This window comes from Rhinolophus hipposideros (genome assembly GCF_964194185.1).
Source record: "Rhinolophus hipposideros genome assembly, chromosome: 26".
Lineage (NCBI taxonomy): Eukaryota > Metazoa > Chordata > Mammalia > Chiroptera > Rhinolophidae > Rhinolophus > Rhinolophus hipposideros.
The window spans coordinates 12974946-13001834 of record NC_138072.1 but is presented as its reverse complement, the minus strand read 5'-3'; the positions used below and the strand labels follow the sequence as shown (position 1 = coordinate 13001834).

At 37.2% G+C, this 26889-nt stretch overlaps 2 protein-coding genes across 3 annotated transcripts in view; one reads left to right on the top strand and one right to left on the bottom strand.

Moving 5' to 3' along the window:
- Positions 1-26889, top strand: part of TP53BP2 (tumor protein p53 binding protein 2) — a 144978-nt gene that overhangs the window by 8232 nt on the left and 109857 nt on the right. The gene's annotated exons all lie outside the window — the stretch shown is intronic.
- On the bottom strand, positions 1037-26195 carry FBXO28 (F-box protein 28). The gene is made up of 5 exons (XM_081039078.1): positions 25905-26195; positions 15145-15254; positions 12478-12616; positions 7455-7650; positions 1037-5696 (listed from the first exon to the last, which is right to left on the bottom strand). Exons 1-5 carry the CDS (start codon positions 26169-26171, stop codon positions 5302-5304), a joined length of 1107 nt encoding a protein of 368 aa, XP_080895204.1. The 5' UTR covers positions 26172-26195; the 3' UTR covers positions 1037-5301.

The following is a 26889-nucleotide window of genomic DNA, read 5'->3' as shown; positions in this document are numbered from 1 at the left end:
ATTAGCAGCCTTTATTTTTCTGTTTCTGTGATTCCTGGATGACTAGAGTGAAGGGATGGTGTTGGGATAACAGGCACCACTGACTGCTGTCACCCTGACCCTTCAGCAGAATGTCACCTGTGACCTCTTCTCTGGACATCTAAATTGTAGACAAAGTGGGTAAAACGTGTACCAAAGAGGTTGCTCTTCGTCTGGGAATTTTTTTCAGCAATTTCCTATCACACAGGTGAAATTGACTTGTATGATTTTATTTCATTAAAATTTGGCATATTTAGTTTAGGAGCAGGAAGGACTTTTGAACAGAGAACAAGTCTTCTTCCCTGGCAAGGCCAAAGAATCAGAGGCCACTCCTTTTGTACTGATTGGCAGTACTATGGACCTGTGTGAAGTGGCCTCAGGCCACATCTACTGCTAGGACTGCCTCCTACTTAAGATGATAGGTTCTAGAAGCCTTCGAAATGTTGTCTACCCGTATGCCCAGGGTAACTTCATTGCCAAAAAACTTTAGGACAAAAGTTGCCTCCTCCAAGCCCAGCTTCTAGAAGCCTTCGAAGTGTTGTCTACCCGTATGCCCAGGGTAACTTCATTGCCAAAAAACTTTAGGACAAAAGTTGCCTCCTCCAAGCCCAGCCTTTTCCTGATTTTAAGTTCTCTGTTACTCGTACCTTTAGGGATTTTGGCATTGACTGCTTCTAGTGGACGTATGGCACGTTCATTTCTGTATTTCTTGCTAAGTTTAGACATCATGTCATCTAGTTTCTTAGCTCTCAGCTGTTGTAGAATGGAGTGTAGTACAACAGGAAGTACAGAAGCTTTGGAGGAAGGAAGGTCTAGGTTCACATTGCACTTAGGCACTTACTTGTGTAGCATCGTGGACATGTTGCTAACCTGAGTATTTCTCTCCAGAGTAAAACTGCTTCATAAGGCAGCTGTTTGCACGCAAATAGCATATGTAATTATAGTTACTGATAGGGCATTTGTTAGACGTAGAGCTCCATAACTTTCATGCATGAAATACAAAAGAAACAAGCAGCACTGGTGACAACACATTTATTTATGTACCCTGTTGTGTGACCGGGAGGTGTTTTTCACTTTCCAATAATTGAATTAGGTTTTAACAATGAAAATTCCAGAAGGTAAACTGGCAATTTATTGTTGCTCATGAGCATAAGTAAACAGACATGGTACATAAAGGAATTTTAAACACGTCTACACTTTTGGTATAGCTTGCAATATGGACCAGTAGACTTTTGCGGTGGACCTAATAGATTACCCATATGCTTCTAAACCCCATGATTCTCTTCAGACATAATAGGAAAATTCTGGATTTACCTTTTGATTGCAGCAATTTAAGAAAGACTCTTAGGAAGCTGTCAAAGGCCAACATGACTTAAACCTGTCATATTTTTCATGAACATAACCATGTATTGCTATTAAAAAATCATAGTAGGCAGCAGCCAACTAATGGCTAGTTTCATTTTGCAGATTGGTATTTTTAAAAAATAATTCAGCTCAGAATGGCAGGCTATATAGAATTTTGTTATTTTTAAGTAGTTTTAACTTATTAACCTTTTGTGGACTAATGAGTATAGATTCTAAGTGAAAGGATTGGATGGCATATCAAATTGGATTTTGTGTTACAGCCATTTCCAAGAGACTGCATCATACAGCGATGTTTCCATTTGGAATGCCTTTTATTTCTAGCTTCAGATCTTACTTACAGCATACATTTGTGGGGGAGGGGGAACGTGATAAATATTAACCAATTAGTACTCATGACTAGAGCAGGATATAAGAATGTGCTGATCACCAAGTATGAGATTTTACATTAAATTAAAATTATATACTGTTGGAAATCGACAAGATAAGGAGTTCCTAGATCCTAGAAAGTATTATGGCTAAGGAAATAGAGAACTCAAAAAAGGAATCCACCTCTAAGAAACTAACTCAGTACAGTAAAATAGGATTAAGTGCCCTGTCTTAGGAAAAAGTTTATTAATAATAAGGAACAACTGGGACATCATACATAATTTCTTTGGAGATTAAAGTGCGGGCTATGAAATGGCATATAAAATAATGCATAAAATAGTGCAATCTTAAGGTGCCATTGTTTTTATTACACATAGCCTATGTTTGTATGTCCATTTTCTCTCAAAAATCCAGCTGTAGTGACACCTTTTAGCTTATTTATTTAGCTATTACTTATACTCTGTTTTACCCACTTTTGGGGCTACATAGACTATTTTAACATTTTAACAAGTAGAGTAATAGCGCATACATCTCGAAACTACTAAATAGAGATTAAGGCAAGCCCCTGTAAAGTTCAGTACTCCAAAAAACACATTTTACAAAAAGAAGTTACTTCCCAAACCAGTGGCTTTTGACCTCATGGCACCCCAGCAGTTTTGAAAATATCATAATTACTCTGAATACATTTGTGATTGCCCCATTATTTCCAGGCTCTGTACATCAACAGGAGCTTGAAAAACAATAGGTTCTATAACCTCATGTTCTGAAATAATTCATATTTCAGAATATGTGAAAACCAAGCCAAGTTCATGTAGGAGATAAGCAGAGGATCCAGTGGGGGTGGGGGTGGGGTGGGCAGTCTTCTTATATATGCCTTTTCACATTGTATCTATCTGTAGTGTTGTATCATAATTCACTTATAAGTGGGAATGACCCATTAAGAGACATCTCTGAAAAACAGCCAAGGAAGATGACAAGAATACTTTATGGAAATGCTGTTCTAGAACAACACAGTATTAACATTATAGCATTTATATTACTGACGTATGATCCAGGGCAGGACAGTTCTCTTAGGAGGCTAATTTATAATTTTCCTGTAACACATGTCAGTTTTAGCTGATCAAAATAATTTGTGATTTATTGAACCTTAAATGCTGTTATGCTATCCCAAAGCAAGTATAATAGTTATCAAATTAGTCAAGGCAATATTTTAGCTAAATAGCCTAAGATTTAAGACTTAAAACAGAACTGTAGTGCTTTACTCTCCTACTGTTATGGAACATTCATGCATTAACAAGTGCAACTCATCAACCTTATGGACAGGTGATTACAAGTGTATACTGGAGAAATTTGGATTTTGAAACAAAATCTACCTTTTAATGGTGTAAATGCTTATTATGAAAGCCAGATACTCATGTTAATATTAATGGAAGACTATAGGTACATTTAGGGTATCTAGATGTAGTTGATAAAGAAATCCAGGCAACTGTATATATTCATTAACAAGTAGTAAAGAAATCATCTGAGGTTATATCCCTTTGATGCATAAGGGTAAACCTGTAAACATGTACTTTGTTACTTTAAAAAGTCTTCCTATTACCAGGAAAGCCGACTAGTAAAGGCCGTGAGTACTGCAATAAGCCTCCTCCAAAGTTAGGACAATATGGCTAAATCCTATGATTACAAAAAATGAGACCTGCTGAGCAAATGAGTTCCAGACAGGGACTTTTATGGATGACCTTGGCTGACAAATATTTTTTTGGAAACTGTTTATTTTAAAATTACCTTCCCAACAAACCATAAAACACTTGGATCTTACTTTAGGGTTTTTCATTGAAAACATACTACATTGTAAATGGAGTTTCAAAGTTAGACATAGAACTGATCAAAATCTAAGGACAATATTATGTAAGGACAATATTAAAAATGGGTAAGGAAAGTTTCATTTGGTGAGGTTGTTCTAAAGGACACAGAAGCATGTTATGTTGGATGGATAAAAAAGGTGGTAACCTTGTGCTTTTATTCAACTAAGATACTTACCAAAACCTTATGTTTTATACAGGTATCAAACTCCCACCTGGAAAGGGACAGTTTTCTATATCACACCTAAATTTATTTTAAATAACTGAAGCCCAAGGCAACAGTTGTTTAAAAGAATTTAACAGTCAAATAATAATAACATAATTTAGTACATTAAAATAAAACTAGAACAGTAATAGCCGAATGTCTCAAAAATATACAACTGGGGAAAATAACCACTGTACATAATTTGGAGGTTGTTAAAGTGACCACTTAGAAGGTTGAACAGTGCAAGACATGCTTTTCCAGTTACAAGCTCAAAACAGGAGTGCAAACAAAATTAAAGCTTTTGTTTAAAATTGTAGGATCTGGAAAGCTTGAAATTAATATTAAAAAGCTTCCCTCAGGTCACCCCCCCAGAAATGAAATGATCGAAATGCTTTTTAATGGTATAATTTTCTTCAGTGAACTTTCTTTCAGTGGAAAAACTGCATCCTACAGCTTGGGTTCCCTTCTCACACCACTGATAAGCACATTTGATCCATGAGCACACACAGTGGTGAGTAAGGAACTGAACTAGTAACCAGAGGTCCGACGTGGATAGAAAGAGCCTTGGGATTTGGGGTTCTGCCTTAGGCTGCGTACCTGAACCCTACAGAGAATAGATAAAGGGCTTTAACATTCTCTTGTTCCTGCAAAACTGGAGGACAAATGGACTCATCAATCCACCCTAGGGGCTAGCTGTTGTGGTGGAAGATGTTAGGTGCTTAAATAAACTATGACGCTGCTCTAAACAGTGGAGAAGTATAGAGGTTCAAGACCAACACCAGTGCAAGAGCTTTTTAAGTGAGTTGCCTAGGCAATGCATGCATCCATCCATGCAAATGTAGGACATGGCCCCAAAGAACTGAAACATGATATAATAACAACTGGAGAAATCCCTTGCCAGTAGTTTATAAAAATATATAGTCAATACTGTAGAGGCCCCTTCTACAGTCAGTACTATGGAAGTCCGTTTTCGTTACCCATTACTTCAATACCAAAAAGCATTTACTACTTCTCAGACGTTCCAGACAAAGGTCACTTAGAACAAAAAGTCAACGTTTTTTTTTGAAACAAGATACTGTCCATTTAAAAAGTAGGTCTTTTCTTTCAAGTGAACAGGACATTTTCTGTATTAAACTTGACTTCTAGTCTGTCGAGACTGGTTTAAGATCCTTATGTAATGTGCATAAATGCAGAACAACAAACTTAACTTTAAACATTATCTGCACAGAAAAAAAGTTAACTCCTCAAAACATGATAGAACAACAGGTCTGGTTAGTACAAATCTATTGCAAAGTAAAAACATTCTGTGCATCAGTTCAACCAGAAGCGGGAAAAGAATGTCCCAACCGTGAGAGTTCAAGTTTCAGTTGTGTTCTGAAAGCCTAGAAGCCTAAGGGACACCGCATTGCTCACAGTATCCTGATATGCGTAACTGCTCAAGCTACTAAGCCAGGTCTTCCCATGGAGCTAGAAGCACTTTCCAGTTTACTTTCTATTCCGGAGACGTTTAGATTTCCTAAGAGAGTCTATGGCTTCTGCTGCCTTTTTTCGTTTCCGAGGAGACTCTTCATTCTGCCCAGACCCTGAGGGGTTTCCTACTGCGCTTTCCATGACTTCTCGTAGTTTGCGTTCCAGCTCTGCTAAGCGTGCATTCTGTTCCCCTATGATCTGGGTCTGCTCTAGCAGTTTCTGGTCCTGGTCTTGAAGCTGTTTCTGCTGTTCTTGCACTTTGGTGCGAAGCTCAGAAATTTCACGCCTGAGAACAGTCACACCAGCACCATTGGTCTTAACTTGCTGCTGGAGTTTGGTAACCTCTTGTCGTGAAGGGTTTTGCTTGGAGAAGAGCTGCATTGTTGTTAGGGCCGCAGAAGGTCCTGGAACTATGGAGATAGATTAAAATGGTCAGTGAACAAATTAAAATGTCTCACTACCAGGAATACTTCATTAATTAAACTTATTTTTAAATGGAATGTCCTTATAACATCACTTCTGATTTCTTCTTTGCAATTTACTTGGTCTAATGGATTAATCAGATACCTGGTTTTAACTATGTTCGTTTAAATTCTGATTCTCATGTTCGTGTGATAATGTGTGGATTGCCAGCAAATGGAAAAGGACATTTAATGGCATAAAGTTGGATTTAAAATATTCTAGAATATTTTTAGGATCTACTAAGAAAATACTAGTAAAAAGAATATAACGATTTTCTAATTTCACACAAGCAAACAAACATTCAAGTTAGAAGTAGAGGTATTGTGTTCTTAAATTCTCTCTGCACTTAGTTATTAATACATTCAGAGGCTTCAACTTTAGCTGAAGGATGCCATCAAAGAGTGAATTACATCATTCATGATGAGCACAAACATTTCTGACACAGTGCAGGAAGGCTTTGGAACTGTTCTGTTTTAGAAACAATAGACTGTAGCATGGGCATAAAAATCACTATTGTAAACTAACAACCTACTTTTTTTTTACACCACATCTCCTGAAGGTTTTTGAAAACGATCAGATGGATCCATTCATACCCTAAACCCATCATGCTAATTTTCTCCTTGTACATCTAAATAACCAGAATATTTCCTTGACTGATGCATTCTTCCTTCTCTCTCTGCTTATCTTTATCCAACTTTCACTACTACAGCAAGGCTCAGCTCAGTTCTTATCTCTTGTATAGTCTTAATCAGACCAGTGAACAATAAGATCTGTTTCTGCTATTCATTTGGCCTTTAAATGGACATTCCTTTAAAGTATTTCTCTTGCCTACGATAACTGAACTTTGAGTCTGAATATGTCTTACCTTTTCAAACAGTAAGATCCTTGTGAGCAGACACCACGTATTACACTTCTTTTTAGTCTCCACAGGACACAGTACAGTGCTGTGCACATAATAGGTACTCAATAAATAATAGATATATTAATGCTGAGATGCCACAGGCTTTATTATTAAGTTATAAAGAGGCACTCAGTTACCCCACTAAGTACTCCAGGGAGCTATCTAATCCGAACCTGTAACGTTTTACTACATTTTTTTCCCCTGATTTAAAATATTTGCAAGAGTTGAGGATATTGAAATGTAGTCTTTCAGTAGATAAAGGCACAAATTTTTAGGATCCAGTATACTTTTGCAAAATAGCTACCACAGAAGAAGTGACAGTGTTCAAAATAGACTTATACACCTTGTCTTTTAAAGTAGCAGCCAGCCACTCTGGGGACTGAATTAATTGGATATTTCCATGAAGAATTTTTTAGGTTTTATCTGGTATATTTAATTCTGTTTTAGGATAATGAATATTAACTAGTGAGAAACATAAAAAAAATACATAGCTCTTTTCATTCAGCAATTCTACTCTAATAAATTTCTTATTAAGTCAATAGTTATGGATACGTATGTACAAAGATTTAACCACAAGATGGTTCTTCAGAGGGTAGCTTAAATACTGAAATCTAGACACACACGTGCTTAACAGTAATGGCTCAGTTACATAAGTTATGGTCTATAATCCAATTTGTCATTAAAAATGATATTGCAGATACATATTTACAGACACAGAAAGTTCAAGATATACAATTAAATGGAAAAAAGTTATAAAACTATGTATGAACATTATTATAAACTGTACATATTATAAACGAGATACCTGGAGGGGAGCCCATGAGTCTTCCAGACACATCTGATCCTGGCAATTTCCTCTTTAGAATTGGAACAATCTTTTCATCAAAGTATTCCATTGCCATGGAGGAAATGTCCCTTAACTCTTGAAGTACTTCATGAGCTCGCTGAGGGGCTCTGGTAGAATTGACATATCTCAACACACGATAAATCTCATCAATGACCTAAAATAATGAGCTCTTATTAGCACCTTCAGTTTTTTTAAAAAATAAAATAGCTAAATAGGGAGAGAAGTGACTGCTTGTTTTGCAATTCACAAAAAGACCTATAGGGTGATTTAATTGATGTACTGGCCATTGATAACATTATTGTCTGTAACATATGGCTTTGGCTTTGTTATAATACTTTGTAGGTTTCATACTTACATTTATTAAGTACCAGGTATTGTGCACAGGCTAAAGAAATCATGATGAATAAAATATACCCCCCTGCCCTAAAGGATATCACAGTGTAATTGGGGAGACATGTGTAAATAAGTGATACAAAGAGGGATATACAAATTGCTAAAGAAACTAAAGGACTAAACTAAGAAATGAAGTCCTGTATGCGAGCAGGGATAGGGAAAATAGAATTACCCAAACCCATATTCTTCTAACTCTCCAAATGACTTCAGTCTAGCCCGAATCTGGCTCCCAAAGCCACAGAAACTCAGCCTGATCTCCTTCTCCCTTATACTGGCACCCTGTGCTCTACCCCTTGAAGTTTTGTTTCTCTAAGACTTGCTATGGATTGGAATGAGGTCTCTTCAAATCCCACTTTCTTGCTATCACCACAGGGTAGCAAGAGATCCTTTTTCATTTCATGATAACTGCAATGAGAAAACACAAGGCATAACATGGAGAAGAAACACAATTCTGACAATCCTGGTTCCTAATTCTCTTGCTGGAATGGTAACTGAACTCCTTAGGCATTTGTGCCCTCAGCATTAATCCCTGGGAGGTTATCCTTAATACTTCCAATGGCTTCAGCATAGACCTGAAGGTAGTAATTCACATCTCTGATGACCTCCAGTCTGGATGACATCTATTCTCATGGGCCTTTACCTCCCCAATTATGGGTTAATCAACGAAACCATTCTGTAACCAAACTATCTTAAACCACCTCACATCCCACCCTTTCCCCTTATTGCATTTATCTAACCATTACCCAATTCTGGAACAATTTTATAATCTACCTTCTCTTCTCCTTTACTGAAGCTGCTGAGTCCTGAGAGAAAACTTACAATCTTGCAGAATAGTATGAGAGGCTATTTCTCCACCTTTCTAATAATATACCTCATGCTGAATCCTACCCAGGCTTGAGATGACAGAATAATAGTTATGAAAAATAAGTATTAAAAACGCATGGTAGAAACCAAATACGATGAACAACTATCACATTTCTAGCTCACGCAGTTCATTCTATGATGCTTATATGTAAATTGGCACAGTAATAAATGATATACTATGAATATCATTTAAGTCTTTGGACTGTTGTAGGTGAAAATTTCTATTTTGTTTAATCTGGCATTTAGCAAACAAACCGCCTACTAGAATATTGAACCTCATATGTTCTCAATGTTTTCTCATTTTCCACCTTTGTCTTTTTGTTCTACCTGAGATTTCCTTAACGTTCCTTTCCAGTCCTTTTATTTATTTTAAAAATATTCTTCCATATTTAAAAAATTTCAGTGCATTTAAAATTCTCTCAATATTTCCTTATATGGCATGTGTTTGACTATATCTTTTCTTATTTCTCTTAGAATATTAGCCACCTTTTCTTTTTAAAGTTTTATATGCTTATATGGTTTTCTCAAAGGTTTTTTCCCCCATTTGTTTTATTCTGTTTCATAGTAGTCTGCTGATTCTCTACTCTCTGCTTGTATTTAAGAATGGAGAACATAAAAAGTTACCAGAACTCCCTAGTTAGCCAACATGGCTGGGGAGCGCAGGGGAGAGAAAAAAAAGAGGAGGAGGGATCTAAAAATTCAATACGAGAATAGAACGACTTGATTTTTAAGAATGTCTTCACATTGAAATCAATTTTAGAGAACACAAAAACACAACATTCTGAAAACATTAAACTCAAAGAATATTCTTCAAAATAACTGACCTATTCTCTTCAAAAATTGAGACCAAGAAACACAAAGTGTCGGGAACTATTCCACATTAAAGGAAATTAAAGGGTCCATGCATGATCTGGATTGGATTCTGGACTGAGAATAAGAATAGCTAGTAAGAGTATTATTGGGATAAGTGATGAAATTTGAATACAGATTGATTGGATAATTAATTGTATCATTGTTAAATTTCCTGATTTTGATGTCTTTACTGTGGTTTAAGTAAGATAATGTCCTAGTTCTTAGGGAATACACTGAAATATTTAAAAATAAAAGGTCACAATATCTCCAACTTAGTTTCAAATTGTTCCAAAAAATAAAATGCACATATATAGAGAGAATAAAAGCAAATGAGACAAAAGGTAAATAATTGCTGGATCTGGATAAAAGATATATGGGTGTTCCTTGTACTATTCTTGTAATTTTTGTATAAATATGAAACTGCGTCAAAACAAAAAGCTACCAAAAAAAGGAATTAAAAAATGCAATACCACTACCAGTTTTTTTCCCCTCAACACATTTAAAACAAACCAACAATACCTAATATGTAGGTTTTAAGTTTGTTCAGGGAAATCTAGCTTCATGACCTTGTTTATACAATCATTTACAGTGTGAAAGCCCTGACTTTTGGGGACCACTGTGTTTCAATAAGCACAAAAGGGTTACCAGGGCGACAAGTAATAAGTGCAGGGACCACCCATGTCTTTTTCCATTATTATATCTTCCAGAATGGTTAGTTGGCTGCTGCTCACCTGTGTGCTTCAGTATGTGTGAAATGCTATACTAACTACGAGCTTACTGTAAAAAGTTTGACTTCTATATGTAAGATAGAAGATTTGAGAAATGTGTATAGAAGTAAGCCAACAATCTGAAACCTCTTAGTTCGGAGAGAAGATGAACAGAATATCAGCATAGTGGTCAGGGTCAGCAACTATGGCCTATCTGATATGTGCCCGTTGGTGTAAATAAGACAGCACTTTTAAGAAACAAAATAATCCAAGCTGAATTAAATGTGATAATAAAAACAAAAATTATTGTTTGTTTGTTTTTTTCCCCCAGTTATTTGTCAAGTTCAGGTTTGCAGGAGAAAAAGAACTTACGATAAGTTCTTGTAAAGAAATGGGTACTATAAAGGAAAAATGGAATAAAACAATAAAGAAGACGGGCAGTTGAGAAATCAGAAGACTTGAGTGTGGCTTTTGTCAAATCACTTAAATTCTCTAGGCCTCAGTTTTCTTATCAATGAAATAGGAACAGCAATACTTATTTTATCTACCTTACATGCTGTGATGGAAAGTAGATGAGATAATGTATATGAAAGTGCTCTAAGAATCAAAGTATTTCATAAATATCAGATGAGGACAATGGCAGGAGAAAGGGATAGGCAGCTATCTATGTTATAACATTAGGTACAAAATTCCTTTCCAGCAGCTCTTCTATTGCGGGGGGGCGAGGTAGAGGCTTCAGTTAAGAACTGTCCAGGGCAAATGCCCAAGGGGACCTACTACATCTTGAAAGCTTAAGACATTCTCCATTGCTGCTACCTTGGTTTCTTCTTTCATTTAAAGTGAGAGGTCAACAAGTGGTTTCCAAAAACAAGGACTCAACTAGATTTGAACTCATTTATTTAGACAGTAAAGAGCATCATCCAGATCATGTGATCCTGATAAACTGGAACAAAGATAGGCAACTTCTGGAAAGGCCAGATACTAAATATCTTAGGCTTTGCAGGTCATATGGACTCTGCCCAAACTACTCAACTCTTGTTATTGTGTCTGAGGTTATGAAAACTGTAAGATGCTTCTAAATATTCATATTCTTAACGAGATATGCAATAAAAACAACAATACATGGAAAACCTCTACTAGTTCAATGAACTTCCCAGGAACACTTAAGAGTTAAGGCCTATAAATCAGATACGGATAAAATCCGGCATTATGAATCAGAATCGAAAGTTTCTAACTGCTAACCCTTCTATACTACCCTACAAAAGCATTTATAGCTAATATGAGGAAAGTGAGATATACCAAATATTATTTCAGATAAAATGAAAAGAAACAGGATTCCCCTCCAAAAATAAATACCACAGAAAACTGAAAATGGAGAAAGTACATACAAAATATTGCCAATGTTAATTATCTATGGAAATAACAAAAAGAGAACATTGAAATTTTACTAGATATTAAAATTAGTTCTAACCACGTCAATAATTTTCCTAGTATCAACTAGCAAAATGACCTTTAATTCCATTCCCACCCCTACTGTATAATAAAAGAATATAGACATATTTCATTAGAACTTCCACTCAATTCAAGAAGCAACATACCACTGATGGTGAGTAGCATGTTGAACGCTGGGGTCTTTGTTAACTTAGTAACAGTAAATATGCCATCTGTACTTCTTTGTGTTAAACAGCACTATTACTTAGCTCTGAGTATATTGCTATACCGTAATTATTCTTTTCAAATCTGGACGTTTATCAAGTTGTCTCATGAAACATTTCTCAAACAAAACCCAGCTAGTCCCTCCTACTCTACCTCCCCCAAATTATAACAATCTTGAAGGCAGGGAAAATTCCTATCTTGTTCACTGTCGCTGCATCTCTGGCATCTTAACAAAGAGTAAAAGCTCAAAAGTATTTTCTCGAGTATTAACTCTTAACAAGCCTTCTCCAAAGAACAGTACAGCTTTTACTGTATATTTCCTAATTAGAATTTTAAATATAAAGATCACATACATGGTGCATATTTCTATCAGTTACTGTACAGAACAAATCCATTCATAGAAACTCATTCCAGAGAGGTAGGAACAATTCTAACATTTTGAAAAATCACCTTGATTTAAAGTGTACACAGTGCGACCTGACTGTTCTAGGTAAGCAACTCTACTTTACCTTTCCTGGGATGAAGCAACAGAGATTGGAATCCACATACTTCATGAAAGTCATATTTAATAGTGAAAGTCTTGTTTCAACAGCAGCAAGGATGTCTGCATGACGAGCTAATGAATGGTTTCTCCTTTCTGACTCTCTCCTACAATTACAAAAGCAACCCTTAAAAACGTGGTGTGGACTAAAATGTTAAGCAACCAAAATGCCTTAATGAAACAGTCTAACATTTACATGTTAATTTAGAAATCTACAACCGGGTCATCATTTAATTGTGATGATAAATGAATTTCTTGTATGTCAAGAAATCTTTGCCAAGGACTAGTACTCATTGACAAAATATTTGAGGAAAAAAGTAATAATAATTATTATTATTTGGCTATATCAAGCCTACTGGCTGTTAGAATCACAGAAATTAGAAAAATGAAAGACTACACATGGACATACAGACAAGAGATTATGGTTTTGCCCATAAAGTTAGCTCATTTAAGCTTTTTAAAATGTCATTGAGAAATAACTCACATGAAATAAAATCCACTTTCAAAGTGTACAATTTAGTGGTTTTGGTACATTCCCAGAACTGTGTACCCTTCACCACGATCTAATTTCAGGACATTTTCAGCACCTCAGAAAGGGAGCCTGTAACCATTATCACTCACTTCCATTCCCCAGCCCCTGGCAACCACTGCCTACTATCTGTTTCCATGGATATGCTCATTCTGGACATTTCAGATAACTGGAATCACGCAGTATGTGGCTGCATTCTCTGACTTAGCATCATTTTCTAGGCTCATGGATGTTGCACTGTGTATCAGTACTTCCCTCCTTTTTATTGCCAAATGATACTCTATTACGTGGACTACCACCATCTTGGTTATCCATTTAGCAGTTGCTGGACTTTTGGGTTGTTTCTACTTTCTAATGAATAATGCTGCTATGAACACTCTCGTACAAGCTTTTGTGTGGACACATTTTAATTTCTCTTGGTTATAGACCTAGGAGTTTAAAATTGCTGGGTCACATGGTAGCACTGTTTCACTTCTTGCGAAACAAACTTTTCTAAAGTAGCTGCACCGTTTTACAATACCACCGGTAATGTATGAAGGTTTCAGTTTGTCCACATCCTTCCCAGCACTCTGTCTTTGTTATTTTAGCCATCCTGCTGGGTGTAAAGTGCCGACTCACAGTGTTGATCTGCCGTGCCCCGAGGACTCAGGACTCGTGAGGTTGGGCATCTTCCGTGCGCTTGTTGGCCTTCAGTATGTCTTCTTTGGAGGAATGGCTATTAAAATCCTTTGTGCCTTTTAAGTTGGCTTGTCTTTTCATTGCTGAGTTCGACGAGTTCCTCATACAGGCTGGGTATAAGTCCCTTATTGGATGTGTGAGTTGCAATGATTTTCTCCCATTCTGTGGGCTGTCTCTTCACTTTCTTGATGATGTCCTTTGAGTCAGAAGCTTTAAGTTTTGATAAAGTCCAGTTTGCCTACTTTTTCCTTTTCTACGTGTGCTTTTGGTGTCTTATCTAAGAAACCAGTGCCTAATCCAAGTTCATGAAGGTTAGTACTGTATTTTCGTCCACGGGTTTTACAGTAAGCATTGACATTTACACTTAGGTCTGTGATCTATTTTGAGCTAACTTTTGTATGTGGAGTGAGGAAGGGGTCCAAATTCATTCTTTTGTGTGTAGATACCCACTTGTCCCAGCATCATTTGTAGAAAACACTATTTCTTCCCCAGTGAATTGTCTTGGCATCCTTGTTGAAAACCAATCGACTAAAAATGTAATTCCAGACTCTCAATTCCATTCCACTGACTACATATCTATTTTTATATCAATACCACACAGTTTTAATTATTGTAGCTTTCTAGTAAGTTTTGAAATTGGGAAGTGGTAGTCCTCCACCAACTCTGTTCTTCTTTGTCAAGACTGTTTTTGATTATTCTGAGTCTTTTGTATTTCCAAAGAAATAGTGGGATCAGCCTGTCAATTTTGGCAAAAAAGACACCTAGGATTTTGATGGGAATTACACTGAATGTACAGATCAATCAGAGAGTATTGCCATCTTAACAACAGGTAGTCTTCCAATTCATGAATATGGAATGTCTTTCCATTTAAGTCTTCTTTAATTTCTTTTAACAATGTTTTGCAGTTTTCAGTGTGCGAGTCTTATACTTCTTTGTTATATTTATTACTAAGTATTTTACTCTTTTCTATGCTATTGTAAATGGTGTTAACTTCATTTTTGGATTGCTTACTGCTAGTGCATACAGTTATACAACTGATTTTTTGTATATCAGTCTTGTATCCCATATCCCTGCTCGATTCGTTTATTAGTGCTAATAATTAGTGTATTCCACATGTAAAAGATGACATGTACACAAGATCATGTCATCTGTGAATAGTTTTACTTCTTCCTTTGCAATCTAGATGCCGTTTCCCCCCTACTTTCTTGCTAACTGCCCTGGCTAGAACCTCTAGTACAACGTTGAAAAGAAATGGTGAGAGAGAGCCAACTATAGGAAAAAAAAAATCACTTACTGTGAGCTGGTATCCTTTGCTATAAAAACTTGGAAAGCATTTAACATGTAAACTACTGAGATTTAAAAGGAAAAAAAACAAGAAATGAACAAAATCCCCAATTATAAATTACTGCCATTGCAGCGATAACATACCTTGGGAGTTGTGCTTTAACTTGTTTCTGACATAGATTATGGTACCTCTCCACTTTTAGAAATCCCTGATTCAACATTCTCTGGCAGACCAAGTCCATTCTTTTACAAACCTATGGGGAGAGAGGAGGAGAAAGAAGAATTTTAAAGAGTAATAACCGAAGTAATGAAAAGACTACTAACTTAGACTCACTCATAACTGATGGCCGCAAGTTCTCTGTGTTAGTATTGTTCCCCAGTTTGCTGACTGAATCTCTGAATCAGTATTGTGTGGGTGAATGCCTCACACTCTATAATCCTTACATTAAGTAATTAATATCATCTGTAGGCAAGGAAAACTTTACTCCATTACTTTAGGTATTTGTTGAATGTTTTGAATGTACCCCCACTATTATGGTCAGACACTGTAGTTCTGAAGATCAGTAAAACAATATATTCAAAAGTTTTTAATGGTTTGAAACAAGCAAGTCTCCTTTAGCCAAAATGTATATTCAAACTCAAGTCCAACCTCTCACAAAATTTATATGATCTATACCCAGAATGAGAATTCTTATTTATTTCTACTAGTGATTTGGGTTAACTATAGGCAGTTACTCTATTTTAAATAATGTCATATCCTCCAAATATCTTAGCATGTGCAGCAGAACCTCAACTATTTTGAATCCTTAAGAAAGATGGTGTTTTTATATAGTAAGAGCACAGGATCAGAAGTCAGAACACCTAAATTTGAGTCCAACCTTTATGCAATTCTTGAGCAAGTCAGCTACCATTTGAAAGCCTGAGTCAGCCACCTATAAAATGTGGATAGTGGGCCGGCCCAGTGGCTCAGGCGGTTGGAGCTCCGTGCTCCTGACTCCGAAGACTGCTGGTTTGATTCCCACGTGGGCCAGTGAGCTCTCAACCACAAGGTTGCCGGTTCGATTTCCCGCAAGGGATGGTGGGCTGCGCCCCCTACAATTAGCAACAGCAACTGGACCTGGAACTGAGCTGCGCCCTCCACAACTAAGATTGAAAGGACAACAACTTGGTAAAAATCCTGGAAAAATACACACTGTTCCCCAATAAAGTCCTGTTCCCCTTCCCCAATAAAATCTTAAAAAAAAAAAAATGTGGATAGTATCTGACTCCGGGATATCATGAGCATTAAGTGAAGCATGTTAAATCACTGGTAAACTCCAAAGTGTTACATAAAAATTATGTTAAATAAATTTTGTTTAATTAGTACTTAATTTGAAAACTTTGTACCATATACTTCTGAGGTATACCAGCATCTTTCTGATCTTAGTAAGACTTGGTAGACAATATGTTTGTTTGTTCTTTGATTCCTGAGAATTTTGCAGTGATTCAGAGTCATCAACCTGAACGTTCTCACTGTATAAGTGATGCAAGTACAAGACTCAGAAAAATCTACATCAAGATCAAGTCAGCAAGGCAGGGGCTGTCTTACGCTTCTGTCTCCCAAACACCCAAGCACAGATGCTTGACAAACATTTGTTGAGATGAAATGTTGATGAAACTCTTGATATCAAAAATGTGCTTTTTCCTGAGAATAGAGGGACAAAAAAATCCAAATGGGGTTGAAGCTAATGAAAGCTTTAATACTTTAATATTAAATAATAGGTACTTCCTAAATCACATGGCAAATGAAAGGTATTAAGGAAAACAGTTCTTTTCAGTATCAAAATAAGTTTTCAGTAGTGATACTAAGAGTAATTCCTAACGAATAATTTAAAATATGGTGGAATCTATTTCTAACTAAATCAATTGTAAACATTTGTTCAGTGTCTACTGAAAAAATAAAACCAATACATATTAACATAAAGAACTATAAGGAAAAATCATGCTTTTCTAAAACAAAATTATTTCATAAGTCACATTTTTTTGCAAATCTCTTTGATGTGTGGTTTACGAACAGAAGTGAACCCTGTTTCTGTATTCAATCCACTGAGGTTGTCTTACCCTAGAAAATATAATACACAAGTATACACTTCATTAGCTGTCAGTATGATGACATTATCACGTCACACAACTATTGGAGAGCTCCACTGTGCACTTGTGAATGAGAGTGAAAAATGCAAATAACCTCTTAGATCTTATAGATGTCCCAAAATCGTCTTGAGAACCCCTCTAGGATCCCTGGACCATACCCAGTGTCCCCATCCTGAACAACCACATTGCCACAACCACCAGTTTTGAACTTTACGTGAGGAAAAAAACTTTTATTGTGTAATTTGAGAAAGAAAAAGGGAGTGTGTCTGTGTGTGTGATAAGGGGAACAACGGAGCAGGCTAAATTCTCATCTTTCAGAGTAGAAAGTCAATAGCTAATATTAAACAAAAACAGCCCAAAGGCTTCAAAGTGGTACTTCTAGGGAGTAAAACTTGGGGGTTGTGAAAACTCTTTTTTGTTGTTGTTAAAACTAATGTGAGGCACCTTCTAACACAGTCTTATAGAAAAACACTTCTTGTCTTTACGGACTCTACATCTTTAATAATTTCTGAGATGAAATAATGGAAGTAATCTTTCCACAGCAATAAATTCACGAAGAAAAAATTTAAGATCAGTTATTACTGTAATAATTTCCAAGGTACTGTCTACATTATTTTATTATACTAGAATTTTGCTGCACTGAATCTAACAACTAGGATTTAGATATCTTTTGATAATCTAGAAACTCAACTGAACATATGAGTACTGACTAGTATGAGTACCTAAGTACTGACTGTGTGATGAGAATATGAATAAATAACCCGATAAAGTTAACCAAGGAAGACTTCACATGATACAAGATGTGAATTAGGCTTTGAAGGGAGGGCAAGGACCGCAACATTAGAGGTGATGACATATGCAGAGGCATGAAGTCTGGAATGAATAAGTCATTAGCAAGCAAACTACTTCTGAATAATAGCAGATGTGTAGGCAAAGCTGAGAGGACTAAAATTCCCCATGTTTTGAGCAGGGAAATCAGCGTAATAAAAAATAACTTTAAAAAGACCACTCATTTTTCGGAAAGATCTCGTATTGGGACACTTGGTAGGTCATTTTCTGTAAGCAACTGTAATATTAAGACTAAAGATATGATTCTGGAAATTTCACTTGGGAATAGCTGAAATCACTGTAGATGAAAACCCAAATGAAAAAGTGTAAGATAAAAAAATAAAGACTTGTAAACAGAGCCTCAAATAGTATTTATGGTTAAACTGGTAAAAAGACCAGAAAATAGGTTACAAAGACAAATTAGAATAGCATCACAAAAGCCAAAGTCAAAAGTATTTTAAGCATTAGTCAATATTTTAAGAAAAGAGCAGTATTTAATGTGGTACCCTGCCTTTCTGGATGTTTAAAAATAAGAATTGAATGACCGATGGCACAAAAACAAAAATACAATAGGTCATGTATCTTCAGTTTAGTATTCATAAAGAAGCAGTGACCTCTGGAAAATGGAAATATTCTCATATCCCCCAAGTAGTTTAATGGTAACTGCTGATAATGTATACAACTTTGCAATGCAAAATTATCTCATTTAAAGTCTAGCTCTATATTTATGGGTATTTTAATAATTTCCCAAGACTAAAGAAAGAAAAATGTTTCCCCTGGTTATTAAAACAAAATTCTAGCATTTTGGCAATTTATCCAAGACAGTAAACTAAAATAAAATTCAGGAGTCTAATATACAAAGATGACAACTATCAGTGTATTTATTTATTTATATACGCCCTAAAAACAAAAGGAACTTAATGGAATAAATCAGTCTACAATGAAGACATTTAGCTTGGGCCCCTGTTAACTTGCTTTTCCAGAACAAGAGAATAGGTGTGGTTTTTCTTTGTTAATTAGTTTAGGATTTAAAATGCCATGTTTATTATCCTTTTCATCATTTTCTAACTTAAGTGGTCAGTAATAAAAAACTTGTTTCACTTGTGTTTAGAAATCTTTTTTAATTTGTGCCATGATGGTCCTTAATAATGCAAGACACCTTTACCACATATTTTTCACATTTGTGAAACCCACAATTTTCTTGTTAAACCTAATCTTTATTATCCAATCTTTGTTGACTCTGAGATGTACATTTTTCCGTCTTTTAATAGTTGATGTTGGAAGAGTCTTACAGTACATCATGTCTGACAATTATAATTGGCAGCATTTCTTACTCAGATGTCTTCGATGCCTTGAAATATAGTATGCTGGACTTCCTTGATTTTGTTTAAGATGCTATAGAGACTTTTAAGATTTGTTATCAATGTAATAAAACCTCTTCTGGAAAAGAAAAGTACTGCCACAATAATGTACATACAAGCTGATCACGATGCATTCTGATTTCAAAAATGTTAAAATATGAAACTATTTATATTTTAGAATCAAGCAGATATCGTAATGGAAGCAAATTTTTATGTCCTCAGTTAGTGCTCTACAGTTCTCAAATGAACTAAACACTTGATGTTTTTCTCCAGCTAATCCAGAAGCTATTATCAAAGATTAGGCTGCTGATTAATGACCCTTAAACTGAAAGGAACTTTTAGACGCCAGAACCTATCCTTTTATGGGGAGAAAACAAGCCTTAGGAAATCATGTGCTTTTTCCAAGGTCATCCAGCTATTCAGTGGCAAAATAAAATTAAGAATCCAGGTCTTCTAATTAGTGCCTTTTTAAATTTAGTGATCTGCAGCTATATGGATTGAAATAATTATCCCCAACTGATTAGAGTCTCAACTAACACACTGCTGCTACAGAAACTGTGGGCACCAGTCTACAAGTAGGACTTCTGAGACAAATGGGATTTTAAGGACATTAATGGGGTTCTCACCAACTGCTAAAGATAGAGCTAGACCAAGGTCTTCCTAAAATTCTTTTCAAACTTCAAAAACCAGAAGTGAATCATGAGGAAACCATCAGACAAATCTGCACTGTAGAACATTTTACAAGCCATCTGGCTTGTATTCTTCAAAAAATCAATTGCATGAAAGAATGAAAAAAGTGGGGGGTATGTTCTAGATTAAAGAGATTAATGCTTTATTAGATTCAAGATCCTTTTCCCCTACCCCTCCTCCATCCTCCCTGCCTAAAGCTTAAAGGACTTTGTGGGGACAATCGAGAAATCTGAATCTAAAATATAATGTTAAATTCTTTGGAAGTGATGATATAGTGATTATATGAGTATTTAGGGGCAAAATGTAATATTTACATCTTACTTTCAAATGGTTTAGTAAAATAAATGTGAGTGGGATACTCACACACAAACATTTATTACAGGGAGAAAGAATGATTATACAAGTGAAAGAGAAAAAGCAAATGTGGTAAAAAGTTAATGATGGGTACTTCGTTATTCCTACCAATGGGATAAAATGTAAAAAATGAACAATGAATGACCCACAACTATTTTGGTTCTTTTCTTGCCCTATTTGTTTTTTTCAGTGAACTCACCTTGATTTCCCTTGTGTATTAAAAATATGAATACGACTTGCCACCTCTTTCATAAGAATACTTAATCTTTTATTAAAAAAATGCTACCTACCTGGTGGATTATCTAAGCTCTAGATAGATATGACAGATAGACAGACAGACAGACAGTTAATTATCCCCAGGTAGAATTCCAACAAATTTTAAATTCTCTATGTATCTCCCACAGGCAGTCACTTGGAAAGAAATCATAAATTTATTTTAATATTAGACTGAGCAAAACAGTTAGGAAGAAATGTCTGTTCCCAGGATTTCTATATGCATCCTAAAAGCCAAATAGAAAAGCATTTCTGATTATTCTCAATTTTTTATTCTCTGCACCATTATTCTCCTCATTAATGGAGGAACTGAGTATTGATTATAATGAAGGAGACTTAAATTTTCTAATATCCTCTGTTAGAGGTAAATATTTAGCAACTGATTTTTCAGCACGATTATAATTTATACAGAAAACACTTTTATGTTTACAATGACGTATATTTTCCATAGTTTACTTAGAGCAGTAAAATGTTTTAAGAACTATTTACTAAACAAATAATGAGTACTTACATTGTATCACAGACTGACTAAGGCCATCAGGATTCATGATGAAAGGATAAGTGGAGCTTAAATTTAGGGGAAACAGGCCCTTCCAAAGATAATCCCCGTTAAGTACAATAATGATGCAATGGCAACTTAGAAATACTACCTGAGTAAAGTTCAGAGAAGAATCAAAGAAAGCTTTATTGAGTACTAACATTCGAAGGTACAGACATTTTCCAGGAGAGGAAAACAAAGGAGAGACTGTAGGCAGAAGAAAAAGCATGTGCTCAGAGAGACTTAAGATGTTTGGGAAACTAAACAGCTTGATGTTTATTTCAATCAATCTTAAGAGCAACATGCTAGAAGTAGATGGTTGGGAGAAACCTCTATGAAAGGCCGGATCTTTTGCCCCTAGTCTCAGAAATCATGAAAACTGGATTAATATGCAGAGGCCAGTACCTTCTGCAATATTTTAAGAACCTATATGTCTCAGTTAACCAGTGTATACAGGTGGTATATCTGGTCCCTTTTACAAAATAATGATGGTAAGAAATGGAATTTTTAAAAATACATCCTTACTTACTCTCTCCACTAAAAGTTATCAACCCTGGAAGTTCTCAAAAAACTTTCTTAAATTTGACTAGTTTGTGAAATAAAAAAGGTAGAAAGTAGGGGTGTGTCTTATGACTAATCTAGGACATCTAAAACTTCACACATCCCAAATCAGTCTTCTCTTAATCTAAGTCACTCTTCTCCAATTACTTCATTACATTATACATCGTTATTGTTTTTGCTAGGTTCCCACCTTTACTGACAGGATAAAAACTCATTATCTTGAGGAAGCGTCTCCTTATTACCCTCAACATTCCTGTATCTTTGCATTTGTCACCCTGATGCTTTGTAAGTGGGCTCAAGGATCATTCTGTCTCGATACTGTGGAAAGGGATACTGAGTGAACCTCTTCACTCTGAGACAAGAATCTGCAGGAAGAATGAATTGCCCCCGAAATACTACGATTTTCTTACCTGTACCTAAGTACCTGTTAATCAAATCAATAACCTGATGAGGAGGAAAAAAACAAAAACAAAAAGCAACAATAGAATGTATTCTTTGTAACAGCAATACTAAGCAGTGGTTCTCAAAGTGTGGTCTAGGAACCCCTGGGGTTCCCAAGATCCTTTTATGGGTTTGCGAAGCCAAACTATTTTTGTAATACTAGGATGTTTGTTTGCCATTTTTAAAAAATTTATTGGGGTGACAACTGTTAGTGAAATTACATAGATTTCAGGTGTACAATTCTGTATTATATCATCTATAAATTGTTTGCCATTTTCATTCTCAATTCTCTCACAACATACAGTGTTTTCCAGAGGCAACATGACATGCGATGACATTGTTCTGACAGCTAATGTACTGTGGATTCTTGGGCCTTCTAGAATTTTCTAAGGCAAGCTCTTGGGGTCCTCAGTCACTTTTATGAGTATAAAGATGTTTTGAGACCAAAAAAATTGAGAACTACTGCAATGGAGCAAGAGATATGAAGAAGACAGATTGCCTAGTTTTTAAAGTACAGTTTTTCATTTTCCTTCATATTTCCTACCAATCGACCCTCTCTATAACTGAAATTTTCTAATGTTTGAGGAAAAGATGTGAAAGAACTAGAAATGGGTAACAGATTTAACGAGCTAGAAAGCTCTGGAGAAATATCTTGGGATGAAAGTATGTATTTGTATATTTTGTTACCAACTGGAGAACTTCATTCCAGATAATAACCAAGACTTCTGAATTTAACCTCTAGTCAAATTTATATCCTGAACCACTAATAGGACTCCATTAAATTTATAGGAGCTCCACCTGAACCACTCAGAAAAACATTTGACAGAATCTCCCTAAAACGTCTTTCAAAAATCCTTCCATACTCATTTTTCAGTGAATGAGAACACTGTGCTCACGAGTCAATGTTATACTTTCAAAGTTAGCTTTAATCAGCTAACTGGGGGTAGGAACTCAGTTTTTAACCTTTTGCCACTTGTTTCAAAAACTCTCATACCTGTCAAGGGGGCTTAGGTGACAGTCTAATGCTGCATCAGCACAAATTTGTCTGATTTACTGGATAAACAACTCAAAGTACAGGTTTTTGTCATTACAAAGGTTGTGTTTAGCCAAATATAAATACATTGGAGGAGTTAAATATTTAAAGAACTATTTCTGTGTAACCAGGATTTCTAGAATCTGGGTACATTTTGTAGCATTAGTCAATGGCAGGGAAAAAGAAGATTTAATAAGGCACTTGAACAGTCCCTTGGAAATAACTGGAAAGTCAAATTTCAATTATTCATGGTAACAGGAAGCAAAGCCTATCATCAAGTGCACAAGTAACTGAAAAAATGTTATTTTAGCAACTGCAATGTAGAGCAAATCTTTTAAAGAAAATGCAGAGCAGTAAATACAGGGAATGCATACCTGTCCTCCAACATAATTATACTAACATAATTATAATTGAGGTCCTAATAAGGCAAGCACACTGGGAAGAAAAAAAACCAAACAACTAAACAATCCATAAACTAGCTCATTAGCCATTAAGTAGTTGACATTTGGCTTATGGAAACTAATTCTATTCTTAATTAACATCCGTCTCTCACAAACATCCAGCCCTAATTCTGCTCAAATACTTAACAATAAAAGGAACTATGTAATTTATACTCCAGATAACAGCAGACATACTGAAGTTCCTTAATTTTTTTGGCAAACAATTCTTTAGGTATAAACGGTCACTTAGAGAGGAAAGGTATATAAAGCACCTGTCAGGTACTGTCTCTAGGCTGCCAAGCTCATAAAAAGATCATAATTAAATTAACGCTGACATCTAGTGGTGAGAAAGAACATCTTTCTTTTCTAACGTTAACCTGAATTACACCTTAATACACCACAGAATCTAAAACCAAAGATACCTCCAACAACCCCACACAAGATTATGCACTTAATCTAAGAAATTATATTAATCTCAAGTATAGAAAGGAATAAAAAATACTCCATTACTAAAGCAGGGTACAAAACCATCTCTGAGACGTTAAACTGGCTGCAGAATCTTTGTGTGTGTGTGGGGGGGGTGATGAGGGTTGGTAAGGGATTCCTTATGAAAATCTTTGGTTGAAAGTATGCATTTGTATCCTTTAAAGGTTACAATAAATAATGGCTTAAAAAATAAGAATGCAATTCAGTATTTCACTTGAAAGACATGTCATTTATTAATAAATTGTGGGATGTGCTTTAACTCTGTCCCCTTAAAAATGTTAATTTTTTAAAAAGTAAAACAACTAACAAACAAAAAACAGTTTTCCTCAACACTTAGAAAACAGAACTGTGATCATTCTAAGCCCTTACAAAGCCATTGTCTGGCTGAAAGGCTCAGTTCAATCAAATGTTATGCCCAATTTCCAGGCACCGTGAACTAGAGCATGAATCTTGATCAAACACCATCCTATAAAAAAATGTGAACGAGTATTTAAGATTCTACTTGAAATTCTAGGATACCATGTTTTGAAAATTCAGGGACAATTTTGAAATATCACTTTTAAACTGAAGAATTTTTCTATCCTGCAGACTGAAATGGTCGAAATGCTGCTGACTAGGAAAAAAAAAATTGATCCGTTTGAATTAATAAACTTTCTTTTAAACAATAAGCATGCTTTCCTTTCCAAAATGCAATTATAATCCATTTCAAACTGGAAATGTAAATCTAAAATATGGCATATTGATTAAGAAAATGCTATCCTCAGCACATTCAGAAATATGTCTTTGTCCTCTTTAAAAACAACCCCGACCACAGATTTAGCATCTACACTGACTCGGTTTTGCAATCACTTCGACACGTCCACCTCCTTTAATTTCCTTGCCACTTAAAGACGAATCCCCTGAAAGGAAGCAAAACATCTGACTGAACGAAGACATTCATCAGGCCTTCGGTCAAGCCTCTGGGGTGACATAAAATCCCAGTGACAGATTCCTTCTCATAAATCCCTGGCTGAACGGACTCCGTCCTGCGCTGGTTGGGTTTCACACCACTCCTCGCGCCGGCGGGTGGGCGCCCATCACTAGTTACAGGAGGAACCGCGAGGGAGAAGGAAAACCCGGTCACGGGGCAAGTGGCTTCACGCGGGGGAGGCGTCCGGGGTGAGGCCGGGCCGGGGCGGCAATTTCTCGGGCCCGACTCTGCGGGCGGATTGCCGGGGCTGGAGTCCCAGTCCCCCCGAACCTCTCCCGGGCTGGGAGGCCCCAGCACCCGACGTTCTCGGTCCAGCAGGGACCCTGGGGCGGTTGCGGGAACAACACGACATCCTCGCAGAGGATCAAACCTGCCTGGGGCCGCGGGATCACTTCGCCTCCTGGGGAGTCTTCTCCCCCAAGCCCGGCCGGGGGCTGGAAGGCGGGACAAAAGGCAGGCGGCGTGGCCCCTCGGGTGGCCACACTCGGGCCGGGGCGGGGGAGCACAACTCCCGCTACGGCCCTGCCCGCCCGCGGCCCCGCTCCCGGGTGGGGGACCCGGAGCCCCCCGAGGCGAACTTCCCCCCGGCAGACGCCCCAGCGCCGAAGCGAGGGCGGAATCGGGACGAGTCCCGCTGACAGGCGCCAAGAGAGACTCTGGGTTCAGAGGGACGCGCTCCGACTCGGTCCCCGGCGGGGCTCGCGGGGGGCTCCCTCCCCGGGGAACGCGCGCCCCTCTCCGCCCCTCCCCAGACCTCGGCCCGGAGGAGAGGGCGGCGGGGCTCCCGCGGGGGCCTCACCAGGCGGAGCTGGCTGATTTCGTCGTAGGACATAAAGCTGAGGATGTTCTCGATGGCTACGATGGGCAGCGCCACCAGCGTGTTGTTTTGAGGCAGCTGGTCCGGAGCCAGCGTTGGGGCTGGGGGCGCCTGGGACCCCGGCTGCGAGGTCTGGGGCGGGGGCGGTGGGGGCAGTCGCTGGGTAGAGCCGATGGCCGAAGAGGAGCCGCTGTCGCCGTGGCCACCGCCTCCTTCCTCAGCCATCCGCTCCTCCGACGCCGCCGCCATCTTGGGGGTTTGATTCCTTCCCCCCACTGCAAGGGGAACAGGGACACTTCCTGTGCGTCACTTCCTCCGCCTGAGCCGCCGGGGCGGGGACACCTGGAGGAGGGGGAGGAGCCTATGGGTGACAGGCAGAGAGGGATGCCGAGAGGCGCACGTTGCGGTTTGTTCAAGTGGCAGGGAGGGAAGATACTGGAAACCCTCGGGAAGGTGATCTTTTATCTAAGATTGAAAAGGACTTGAGGGCGAGGCAACCCCTGTCTATTAAAATTTACTTTCCAGGTGCAGTTGTCCTGACAAAGGATGATAAAAATAATGTTCTCTACTAAGTGTAGACAGAACGATGTAGTTGGAATATCATTTTTCAAAAATCACAGTAATAATTGATGTAGGCAAATAAAAAGCAATGAAGTATTGGTTAAAATACCATATGGATGAAGCTTAAACACATGTGAAATGAAACAAGCCAGACACAAAAGACCACATATTATATGATTCCATTTATATGAAATGTCTGAAATGGCCAAATCCATAGAGACAGAAAGTAGACTAGTGGTTTCCAGAGGCTAAAGGGAGCGGAGGAAAGGGAAATGATTACTAAAGGGTGCAGGCTTTCTTTTTGGCATGATGAAAATGTTTTAGAATTAGATAATGGTGATGGTTGCACAACCTTGTGAATTGTCCACTTTAAAGTAGTGAATTTTATAATACATGAGATATATAT